Here is a 13110-nt window from a genome sequence, read left to right on the forward strand (position 1 = left end):
AGAATAGTTCTATACAAAGAGAAGCACTTTCTACTTTTTTTTTTAATGCTGTTTCTATACTGCCTTCTCATGAGCGGCTCTTCAAAACGCATGAACAGCTAAACATGAAGAAAAACAAGAAAAAGGGGCTATAAGATATAATGGTTTATGTACAAAGAGCAAATGCAAATTTAAAGCTCCAGTAAGTTCCAGGCCTGTTCTCTTTGTGATTGATAGCTACCAATAGTGTTGGTATGAAACCTGTATGGAAAAATGATGTAGTCTTGCTCTTTCTACTGAATATATAGGCTACTTAATCCTTATGGAGGCCCAGGCAATGGTAAAGCATTCATTCATGCTCCTGAATTTTAGCACCCAGTGTTAGACTGCTTCAAGCCCTCTGTTGTATTTACACAGTTTAACCCGAAGTATAGATGGCCCTTTTCTAAAGGTTGTTGTAATATTCTTCTGATTTCATTAACCTCCTTACCCTTGGAGACTTTGCCCCAATGGCTCTAGGGAGACAGATATAAGGTGTTCCATACTGTATATGGTATCCTGAGATGTGTTTTTTCCTTCCCAATTATTTCTAAATTTAAGTGTCGTACAGATAAATGTTATGAGAATTCTTAATTCACATTCTAGGTTGCCAAATACCTTTATTGAGTTATACAAGTACACAAAACATTTGACTTAGATGTGTTGCTCTTTTGTTTTATGATAATTTCTTGGTAATGAGTTTTCTGAAGCAATCTTCTTTTCTTTTTCTTTTTTTAAGAGAAAGAAATAATAAATAATAAAAGCTGTGCCGGTTAAAGACAATTAGAAAGTAAATTTCAAGTTTCCAGTCTTTGCTATTCGTAAGCTATTAAGCTATCGGTAATTTAGAAAAGCATACATTTTCATAAAGCAAACAAAACATTTCATTACTTCCGTTCAAAATAGTCTGTCTTAAAAATGTGCCTCTAATATGCAAACTGAAATGTGAAATCATTTATGGGTCCCCATGCATATATAGGTAGTCCTCACCAACAGGAATTGGGACTAGTATAACAATTGATCGGTGGAACGCCTTGCCTTCAGAAGTTGTGGGTGCTCCATCACTGGAGGTTTTTAAGAAGAGACTGGACAGCCACTTGTCTGAAATGGTACATGGTTTCCTGCTTGGGCAGGAGTTGGATTAGAAGACCTCTAAAGTCCCTTCCACCTCTGTTATTTTGTTATTCAGTCATAAGATGTGTGGTGTCATGGCTTCACTGACTGACAGCATTAATTCCAGTAGTCCCAATGTTGTTGTTATTTATATGAATCCCAGGTGGTCATGTCCCACAGTTATGTGATCACCATTTGTAACTACCTACTGGCTTCCCCACTAACTTTAATTGTTAGATGCTGGTAACAAAGGTCATAGCTGGTGATTACATGATTGTGGGATGCTGCAACATAATTATGAGCCAGTTGTACAGTGCCTGAATCATGAGCACATGATCACAGAGATGCTGGAATGGTTGTAAATTTGAGGACTGGTCATAAAACTACCATGAGGATGCTGTGATAGTCACAACTACAAGGATCATGGGTAAGTACCCCTCGTTCAGTGCTGTAATTTCAAATGGTCACCGAACAAGTGGACATTAAGCAAGGATTAGCTTATTATATTAGAACCAGTTTAATTTTTATGCTTGCAGATACTATTTCACAAAAATACTTAACCTTTTAAGAATTGAGTTTTAATGTATTTAGTGGTTTAAGTTCCAATAACACAAAACATATTAGATGGTTTCACTAGCAATAAAAAAAAAACTGAACTTCACTGGGAAACCAATGTTGCTAAAACAGTAACTGCATATACAATGTTTGGATCTCATAAGTCTTTATTAATAAAGGAATGGTTATATCCAAAGATAAATGGCATATTTGCTTGAATTTGAGTGTGCTGATAAGATAAACAATGTGCTGTAAATTGGCAAGGCATCTCCATTGTTTGTGGTAGAATTGGCAAGCCATCAGAGGCAGCAGCATGGAGCATATAATTACTGTGAAATTTGCAGTTTGTTTGAAGGCCTGGGAAATAGCATCCATCTCTAAGAACAGGCCTTCTTTCAAAATTTAGTGAAAAGCTCATTAAAGAATTTTTACCAACATTGGACAAGTTTTCTTAGCTTTTAAACTATACAGAAGGAATACAATTTGTGCCATTACATATTTGCATAAAAAGCTATGGCAAGTGTATTATTTACATTGAGATTAACTGGTTGTACAGATTGTAAAGTTTAAATTAGATGCAAGAAACTGTATCTAGATGTGCACCTGCCTGGTACACTGAGCAATCCTTAGCTGGTATTTGCTGGAGAGATAGATTTACAGGAAGATTTTTTTTAACCTTTTAAGTAGGATCAGACAGTTGTAGAATCTTGCAGCCAAGCTTGATATATTCTTAAGACCTGTGGATTGGTTTTTTTTTTTAATATATGATTAAAATAACAGGAAATAGCACCAATGTTACAGTTTACCATTGCCAATTACCATTAAAAGATACAACATACAAACACACACAAACCATTGGAAAATAAAATATCCTGTTTTCCTTGATGTGCAAGGAAACATTTATTACAATACAAATGCTCACCACTATTTTAGTTTATTATTTAAAATGGGAGCATAGCCAAATGTCTTAATAATCAAGAAAATAAAGAGGATGATGTTTAACACAATACTGTTATTTTCATGCTGATTATTTGATCTATGTTGTCCAAATAAATAAATACTCTTAATTGCTGTGGTAACAGACAACTTCTAGCTACCAAGAACCAATAATAATACTTAAGTGTTCGAAGGTTTGGATTCGGAAATGTGTATTATGGATTACTATAATAATACAAATGAGTTTATGTCTCTTCAGCAATTTTCCCTTTTTACAATAAATGGAAGTTATTTTCTATTTCCTAATTATGCATTCTACTAAGAAAAACTCAAGGATTATGAGATACAGTGAGAACATGCATTCCTACTACTACTACTGCAGCTGCTGCTGTTGGGGGCCAGAGTCAACTGTCAGCCCGTCAATAACTCATAATCTATTGGAATTCTCCTTTATTGTTATTAGGTAATGGTACTTAAAAGTTTCTGAACCCTTTTGAATTTTCTGATAGTAACAGGAAATCTTAATCAATCTTCCTCTGTGGAGTTCATTCCTGTTTGCAGAAATGTCCCCGATGGAAAAGAGGATGCATAAGCCATTCAGCAGATGCTCCACTTGACTCAACCAGGACCCTGCTTTATCTAGGATTCTTATTGGTGAATTCACATCTACTATTCTCATGCTCGTTGTATGAGGAAAGCTGAACATTAACAAGAAGAGAGATTTCATCTGTTGGCTTAAATATAACACTGAACACATTACTTTGCACTACCTGAGCAAGATGAGAAGATACTCACTTTTTGGCAATCAATGCTCATATCTAACTAGATCCCAGCAAATGTTTCTATGTACCAGCATCCTGAGCAAGACTATTCTCTGGAACAGTTATGTAGTGACACTCCATGACTTAGTAGCAGAGTTAACATGTTTCCTGAGACAATATTGCCTCTATGGATCTGTACTGGGACTGAAGGCTAGCTGCTTTTTCATTGATAGATCCCTAGCAGCTACTTGCCTTCTACCTACCTCTCAAAGCCAAGGGCATGGGTCAGCAACCCACGGCTCCGGAGCCACATGTGGCTCTTTGAGCCTTCTCCTGTGGCTCCCAGCCTCCTCCGCCATTTGCAGAGAGAGACACAGAGACAGAGAGAGGCATTTGCGTATCTCTCTCTCTCTCTCTCTCTCTCTGTGTGTGTGTAAAAAAGTGGCCTCACGCTGTTCTCAGACAAGCTGACAAGCTTATTGGGCGGGGGTCCTTTGCTGCGTCTCAGCAGGAAGCAGGAAGCAGCAGAAAGCAGCAGCTCTCTCTCTCTCTCTCTCTCTCTCTCTCTCTCTCACACACACACACACACACACACACACACACACACACAGAGTGGGGGAAGAGAACTGGCAGACCAAGAGCAGGAGAGAGCCAGCCCAATAAGAATGTGTGTCAGCTTGTCCAAGAACAGCGTGAAGCCAGCTTGCCAGGTGAGCAGAAGATCGGAGAGAGGGATAGAGAGAGGGGTGAGGGAGAGAGAGGGAGGGAGGAAGGGAAGGAGACAAAGAGAGGGCGAGAGAGAGAAAAAACTCATGCACAGCAGCCTCTATTTCTTTTTAATTAAACTCTTCAATCAGGTTCCCCTCCTGTGTGTGTGTGGGGGGGGGGGTGTGCGCGCGCGTGCAAGTTTTGAGAAACAGGTCCAAGTGGCTTTTTGAGTGTCATAGCAGGTCATCGACTCACCTGAGGAAATCATATCTCTGCTTTATGTTAGGAATATGGAAAATGCTCTGACATCAGATAGTACTTTCAATAAAATACATTTGTGGTGAATGAATTTTAAAACAAACTGGCTTTTTCATGTTTAAACTTTCTGACCATTTTAAGTGCCGTGTTGTTATACTATCATTTATGTGCAAGTTTCTTTTTCCAAACTGTTCCCCATGTAGCTAGTATAGCAGTTCATTCCTGCTACTACTGGTTTATGCTGAATGGAATAAGAGGAGGAGAGTGTTGGAAGGAAAGCAACAGATAAGTACATGGCTAAATGGAATAAGACTGCTGCCAGCGTGCTGGATTTCTTGGGAAAACACTTTGGTCTTTAAAAAAAAAAATTTCTGCATCAAAAGTACATATGGATGAGCAAGTTACATTGTCCATAAGCATACATTCTCGCTTATGTGCTCTGCGGCATTTTGCAGACAAGTAATGCAAAAAGTGTTTCTATGTTCATACATGCATTACTGTGCTTTGCACAGTTACTAATGCTGTCTTGGTTTGCTTGATGAGCTTTGGGGTACACCCCCATTCTCTGTAGCATCTGGCATTCTACTAAAGCTGGGCTTCCAGGTATTTTTAAGATTGCCAAGTCTCTCTCAGCTTATTGAGTGTTTAGGATGCACTTTGTGCATGCTCTTGTGCTGTACTGTTGGGTTTTCAGATTGTGTTTCAAAATGCCAAGGATGAAGAAACTATATTGCTTTCTCACTGGCAACAAATAACCTGCTTTTGTTCTGTACTGCACTAAGTTTTGTTGCTCAACTTCTGCTGATTCAGCTCCAAACATGTATGCTTCTTTCATCCCTTAAGCAGTTCAGAGTGCATTTTTCTTCCTAGCTGAACAACCTAAGACAGCACTATTTGTTGTTTTTCTTACTGTTGTACTCTTCAATAAAGTTATATTTATTAATATAAGTGTTACAAGCATCAGGGCTGCAGTGCAAACTACAGTCCACTTGCTCTGATGATGCAACGTGGCAAACAAGGGAGTAACATTTATTTCATAGAATAAAAGGGTGAGTAGAACACTATGCAACTCAGAATCATCCACTTTTCAGTGATGCTGAAGCACAGGGCTGCCATCTTAAATTCCAATATAAATCAGCCAGGGATGATACAATACTGATTCTGTATTATATGTAAATTTTGTTTGATGATAAGATGACCATGGTCTTGACTTCCGGTTCTGGATCGCAGCGCTCTCTAGTCGCACAAAGAGACTCGTCTCCTCGTGAGCTAGCTTCCCTCCGCCGGTAGACCCTTATGCGGGTCGAAAGTCACTCTGGAGGGCGCGACTACCGTTGAGGAGGCTGTGCTCAGCTGCAGAGGAACGGCGGCTCCTCCAGCTGTCCGAGCTAACTCTGGAGGCCGACGGAGAAGAAGATCGCCCAGTAAAATGGCCAATCAACCAGCCACACCAACCACAAGTCAAAAGAACAACTAAGCATGAAGAACCACCGTGGTGAATCCGGGTGAGACCTTTCCTTCTCTCGCTATCCTGACTTTTCCTACAAAGAGTTCCTGACTATTTCCCTTTATTAAGAAAGCGGCGGCTGCCTAGGAAAGAAGAGCTAAAAAAGAAAAAGATTAATAATTTTTTTGTGGTTGTTTTTTCTATTATTGGACTTTTGTTGGGGGGATTTTAGGGGAAAAGAAGAAAAAAGGGATATTGTTCCTTTGTTTTTTTTTAATTTGATAATGCTGGAGATACCTCTCTTGTTAACTTTTTAAAAAAGAGAGAAAACTTTTCTTTTTTTCTCTTTAACTTTATTAATTCGGAAAAAAGACTTTATAGTCCACTGAGGACATCTGGTGGTGAAAAGTGAAATTGTAACTGTACTTCTCCCTGTTATTTGAAGAGGGATTGGATTTTCATATGATAATAAAAGAGAAAAGATAACTTGACAGCTGGATGGTGAAGCTGGCTATTAGACCTTTGGAGGCGGACATTTGTGGATCTTTTTCAAATACAGTCTTTAATAAGGGAATAGGTTAATCTACCACCAAAATGGATGAAAGTTATCCACATCTTGACTATGATTTAATACTAGAAAAAATATTAGAACTTACAGAAGACTTCAAAACTTATTGGAAACCTTGGAGAAAATCTAAAGATGCTACCTTGGAACCTCACATCGACCCTCCAATAATGAACCAAGTTATGGAACAAGGAAAAATAGAAGATGAACAGAGTAATCCTGAACAGGCCTCTACGCATCAAGACATACAATTCAAAGAGACAGAGACACTATGCTTACAACCCAATTGTGAATCTACACTGGGAGAAAATGTGGAAACCACTGAGCTAACTAATTCTACACAACGTTACCTACAACTGATGGATAACTTTGATGACCAAGAAGTAACTATAATTGACTCAGTTCAAATACCAAAAATAACAAAGATTGATATTCAGACACAATCCTCTGGAAATTACAATAAAGCGGATAATTTACTTATAACCATAACATCGAGTAAAAGTCAATATAACACTCAGATGATATTGGCAGAAAGAGAAAGAAATTTTGTTCAGTTTGAATTGATTAGAAATTTTTGTAATCAAATCTTGAGATTCAATAACCGAAAAGCTTTAATATGGGAACTAACTTGGCATAGAAAGAAAGCTAGAGTCAGGTTTAAATATGACATAAAATGTTACTTGATGGGTTAAAAAGACTTTAGAGATTTTGTCTGATTTAATAACGAATGAAGGATGTGAATTTACTGTTATTATAGTTGATAATTATTTGAGGGAGTAAATCTTTTCAGGGGGTAAAAAGACTTTATAGATGTAGATTAATGAAATGATAGAATATATTTTTAAAAACAGAAATGTAATTTTTGGACTTATATTATAATTTTAAATATGATAATTATGTTGTAATAGAGAGAGAGAGTTTGTCTGATTTAATTATGAATAAAGGATGGGAATTTCCTGATATTATAGTTGATAAGTATTTGAAGGTGTAAACTTTATCAAGGCTTAAAAAGATTTTCTATAGATGTAGATTGATTAAATGATAGAATTGGACTTATTATTTTAAATATGATAACTATGTTGTAATAGAGAGAGGGGAAGAGCTATTTGTGATAGAGAAAAAATCAGTCTCAGTGAATGATCTATTATTAAGGATACCTGAAATCCCAACTTTATATTTACTAAAATGTAATTGGAGTATGACAACTGTAATTAGTAAAGTTTAAAAACAGGATATAGATTATTATAATCGCATGTGATTGATGATTTTTGTTTGATTGAACTTTACCTAAAATGTATTAATTTTAATAAGCAATACTATATTTAGGAAACAGAGAGAAAATTTTTGATAATTAATTTGAGCTATATTTATATGATTTTGTCTTTGAATGATTTGACATCCTGATCACCACGTTGTGTCCTAAGCTTTTGGAACAAAATGGAAAAAACCAATAAAACTTTTTATAAAATAAAAAAGATGACCATGGTCTTGAAAATACTATATACTTAAATGACTTAATAAGGAATAAACAACATTCATCTTGATGAACGTTACTTCATGAAAATTTGTTCTAACTAGCACTGGTCTAGCACAACATGATTTTACAAAATTACAAAAGCAAACTAAAATATATTCTGGAATATATTCTGAAATATGACCATCTGACCAAGGCTGAATGAAATGCATTTCTAAAAACAAATACCAAACTGTACATTCCCTCTGAATAATGCAAGGATGGAATTACAACCTGTGAATATACAATTGGATTAAATAATGCTTTTTTGATTATATCATATCTGAAACAGTACAAATTGTTGCCATTTGGGAATCATCAATTTGCAGAGAAAATAATTATGATCACATTTGAGTTATTTTTCCATTACTAATTCAACCAAGTGAACACTTTTGAAACATTTTTTTCTAAATAATATTACATTACAAATTTAATGCTATCAGAGCTTTATAATTCTTGCAAAAATTCCCGTTACATGATTTTGTATATTATACTTTAGAAGCATTAATGTCTCACCTTAGCCAATGAGAGATTTCAGGAATGCAAAGCTATTGTCAGGTTGGAGATTCTCTGCAAAACAAGAGCAACTTACTCTTAACATGGTGTTTTAACATACTCAAGTTTCAATTCTTTTCACTTATTAATGAGTCATAATAGAGTACAACCTACGACTAAATTCAAATAAATGTGAAGGCTGAAGATTTTTCAGCTGAACAGTACTGGCCAGAATGGATATAGGATTATAGGATTATTGGTGTCTTATAATTATGAAACTGGTTGAACAAAAATAACCAAAACCCCAAAATCCAATGCACCCCCAAAGTTATTCCCATTCCATTTCCATTGCATTAGTCATTTTGTCCTGCTTTTTATTAGAGAGAAAGGGACCTCTTTTGTTAAAACTGTTTTTTTGCACACACACCCTTTTTTTCCTCTCACAAGTAGGAAGATAGAGGTAGCATGGGACCTTCAACTTCAAGTGGGATTTGTAACTATTGGGTGAAGTCAATAAGAATCTCATCCATATCACAAGAGTTCACAAACTCTCTAAAAGTTTATTCTGGATTTTTGCTTTGATTTTTGCAAGTGCATGCAGAGTTTGAGCATTTTAAGCCATATGCAACTCCAAAGTGGATAAGGAAAGCAGAGACAGGGGGAAAAAAAAGGTCACTTGACTGCTGATATAAAACCTCTCTTTTCTTAAACGTGCCAGAATAATTTTTCTCCATAACCCTCAACCACAGTTAAAATCTTTAGACTATTCATTATGGTTCTTTTTATAGTATTTTTATTTAATAAAACCTATTAAGACTACCATACAAATCTCTTTACTTATGCTTTTATCTTTTAACTGATCAATTTTTATATTGCTGATATCTCCTCTTCACCATTTGCTCATTTAAAAATTCATCGTACATGAACTATGTCTCTGGAGAAAATGTCTATAAAATTTGTTACAGCTGGCAAATGTGTATGAGTCAGTGATAGCACATGACTAAATGCTTCGCGGAAAATAAAACTTGTTTCTGTAGTAAGCAGAACTGTTTAAATGTTATTTATTTTTATGTTTCAAAGAAAATATATTGTGAAGTGCTGCATTGATTTAATACGCAACATTGTCTGTGTACACGCTGTACAAGGAAAATTTATGAAACCTTTGCACAACTCCTTTAATTGAATTTTCCAAATCTCTCACCACACACAAATAATCAATATCTTCTGCAGAGAAAACCAGTCAGAATTATTACCATCTTTCTTTTCAATTTTGTTGTCATCAGCACATAAAGAGCACCTGGATATTTGTAATGTCTGGATAGCAAGTTATTTACACCTCTTTAAAAGTAATTGCTATTAATCGCCTCCGTTGTGCCTTCCCACACCCTGTTTTATTTTAAATAACCATTACATGTCTGAAAGAAAAGAAACAGGTATTCTTTTTGAGCATTTGTAGTCATGAAGGAATGCAGTACTGATAACATTTTATAATTTAAGTCTTCATTTCACTTGATATTCATATTCCTATATTACTGTAAGGTTCGCTGAAAAAAAAACCTATAAGAAATAAGAGCATACAACAATTGGATCCAAGTTCATGAGGCAATCTTGAAAGGTTTGTCTATAAAAAAAAATGCAATTTGGTAAGCTAGTGTATGTTTGGATGCATTTGTATAGTTGATTTTGAATGTAACTGAAGATATTCAAGTAAATATTTTTCTGTAAATGTGTATCATAGCCAACATGATAAGTAACATTTAATCTAGAAAGTATAGAACATTAATCCACACTGGAAACATTCAGTTTGCTTTCAAAATATCTAACATTACTGTAAACTATGATGCCACATACTTCAAATGTGGTATTTTAAAACTGACATCTTAACTACTGCTAGGCCAAAGATTAAAATGACCACATTTTATAAAGTGAAAATAGCGTTATATCCTACAATATTCAGAGGTCAAAAGAATAATGGAGGAGTAACCATTTTTCTTCCCACTAAGTAGCATTTCTCTGCTAGACAGATTAAAATCTCATCTAAAGCAAAAAATGCCACACAAAATCGATACAGCCCAAACTTAGTTTCTTACAAAATAATTTCAAGAGTGGTTCAGACTTCAAAGGAAAGTGAAACCACAATATTGTTCTCACTTTTCTGAGGCTAAGTCCTATGGAACTCTGAGTTTACCTCTGAGTAGGCATGCATGGGTTTGCAATGCAAAGTTTCAATCTTACATCATGCTATTGGAATTTATTTCTGAGAAATAAATAACAACATCAGCCATATTGAACATACTGGGGATTACTTTTGACTATACTTGTATAAGATTGACTCTAGGAATGTATTAAAATTGTAAAAGAAATTAAGAAAAATATTGTAAGAAAGATAATGCCACAACAAATCCTAGCTTATAGGTAAGCAGGTTTGATTTCCAAGTGTAAAAAAACTTTAATAGAAAGAAATGCAGAAAGGTCATTAAATAATAACATTTTTAAAAGCCTATTATATTGACTAAATTTATAAAATGCACTACTAAGTTACAAAGTGATTTATCATGATCCAGTTTTTCATGATTCAGGTGTGTGGGATTATAATGCCCATTATCTCCAACCAATGGTACTTTGAATCCCTTACAGAACAATTTCAGAATATAACTTTTTTTAATGGAGAAGATAATAATGTATAAGGCAACTGCTATGACTAGCAGGTCTGTGGTCTACACTTTCAGATGATGAAGGACTTGGCTAACCTTGGTTAGATTGGGAAGTCAAGCAGATTTAGGCCAGATGAGTATTTGGGTGGGAGAACATGACCAATTGATGTAGGTAACTCTGAACAAGATGGATTAATGGTCTGTCTTCGTATATGACATTTTTTTATCTTCTCATGTGAAAATGTCATGTTTAGAATAGTGCTTTTCACTATCAGCAACTTTTAAGACAAGAACACTGGCTGAGGAATTCTGGGAGTTGAAGTCCACCTACCTTAAAGCTTCCAAGGTTGATAAACAATGGTCTTTGTGGTTTATCTTGCTCTAAATATCAGGTCTAGGCACCATTTGCCTTCTACCTGTCCAATGATTCCATTCTACCTTTTTTGGATCAACAGCTGCAACCGAGGCACTATACAATTGTGGCAAATGGCAAACTGACTGGGGGAGCAAGCAAAATCTGCTAGCTTTACATTGCTTGATCTCTTCGTGACAGAAAGCTAAATTCGATGGATTATCCAAATCAGACTAAATGCAATACAATAATACTGCAAAACTAGGAAGGCAGCTTTTGGCTTTAAAAAAAAAAAAAGACTGCAAAACTCCATTGCTTTGTCTTGGAGATGGCAAACTCATTTGTAACAGATCTTTTTGTTTTCTAATCAATTGGGAATTTGCCCAGTGGATAAGCACCACTTTTTCTATTTGGCACAAGACACAAGCCTCTCCCCAAGTGATCAAGTGCTATCTGGGACTCAGCAGGATAAAGGTTAATTGTGTTTGGATTTGCTCCTCCAAATGCTGAAACACAAATTCTCTTTGGAAATATGCGACACCCATCCTACACATAGACATGGCATGCTTTAGACAGCAGCAACACAACTCGATCTCATCTCCTGGCAGCTGCTCTCAAGTTTGCTTACATTGTCTTCAAAAAACATTTTGTTTACTGTAAATGCTAGTCATGGGCAAACAATGGCGCTATTTTTTATGCTGCGAACATAAAATGATATACTAAGATCTACATAATGCTGTCCATTGATGAAGGAATGCTCTGAATTAAGTTGCTTTAAGTAGAGGTTGTTTATGTAAAGTAAATAAATTTCATGCCTCACCATGTGATGATAACGTGACGTTCTATCAGTACCAAGTCAAATAACAGTCATAAGTTTTATGTCCTTAGCGTAACTAATTAAAAATAATTATAGAAAACAACATCCACAAGTAAAAAAACAAAATAAAACACTATGTTCCTTCTTCAGTTGCCCTTCCCTCCTTGCCGTTATTTTTGACACACCCATTCTTATCAGGACAGCAAAATATATACCACTGCAGCAGTTAAGATCAATGTTGTTCAAAAATTATATGAAATACAAAAAGAGCTGCAAGAATTGGATAAAATTATACATGGACAGAAATAAAACTAATTAGCAATTTATACAAATACCTATTGAGATATAAAGTGGAAGACGAGCTTGTCAAAGATACAATGATTAGATGGGCAAAAAATTTTGGATATAATATAGAATTGGAGAAACGGGAAAAAATATGGGAAATAAATATAAAATTGACTATGTCGGCGGCATTCAAGGAAAACCAGTTGAAGATGTTTTACAGATGGCATCTTCCACCAGCAAAGCTTGCCAAAATGTTCCAGAACAATTCGCCAACATGCTGGAAATGTAAAAAAGTACATGGAACATATTATCATTTATGGTGGACATGCCCAGTTGCGAAAAAATACTGGACTACAATAAGAAAATGGATCAAAGAAATAATAAAACAACCCATAGACTGGAAACCAGAGATCTTTTTGTTGGGTATTTTAAACAGAAAATATAGTAAAGAAATATGGTACTTAATTTTACATATAATAACGGCGGCAAGAATAGCATATGCACAGTGCTGGAAAAATGAGAATATACCATCAGAGGAAGAAGTGATAAGAAAAATCCTGGACTGTGCTGAGATGAACAAATTAACAAAAGAGATAAAAGAAAAAGAAGACACAGAGTACTACATAACATGGA

At 35.4% G+C, this 13110-nt stretch overlaps 1 protein-coding gene across 1 annotated transcript in view; it reads right to left on the reverse strand.

Annotated features, from left to right (window-relative positions):
- Nucleotides 1–618: 618 nt before the first annotated feature.
- The window catches only part of LOC120301554 (integrin subunit beta 3 binding protein), a 41237-nt gene continuing 28745 nt past the window's right edge, over nucleotides 619–13110 (reverse strand). The window contains exons 9-10 of the mRNA XM_039328960.1: nucleotides 8391–8444; nucleotides 619–2423 (exon numbers count right to left, since the gene is read on the reverse strand). Of these exons, the coding sequence (XP_039184894.1) occupies nucleotides 8392–8444 (53 nt within the window). The 3' untranslated portion in view covers nucleotides 619–2423; nucleotide 8391. The remainder of the gene's footprint in view (nucleotides 2424–8390; nucleotides 8445–13110) is intronic.

The sequence above is a fragment of the Crotalus tigris genome, unplaced genomic scaffold, assembly GCF_016545835.1.
Source record: "Crotalus tigris isolate CLP2741 ecotype Arizona unplaced genomic scaffold, ASM1654583v1 scf7180000024385.1074895, whole genome shotgun sequence".
In the NCBI taxonomy this organism is placed as follows: domain Eukaryota; kingdom Metazoa; phylum Chordata; class Lepidosauria; order Squamata; family Viperidae; genus Crotalus; species Crotalus tigris.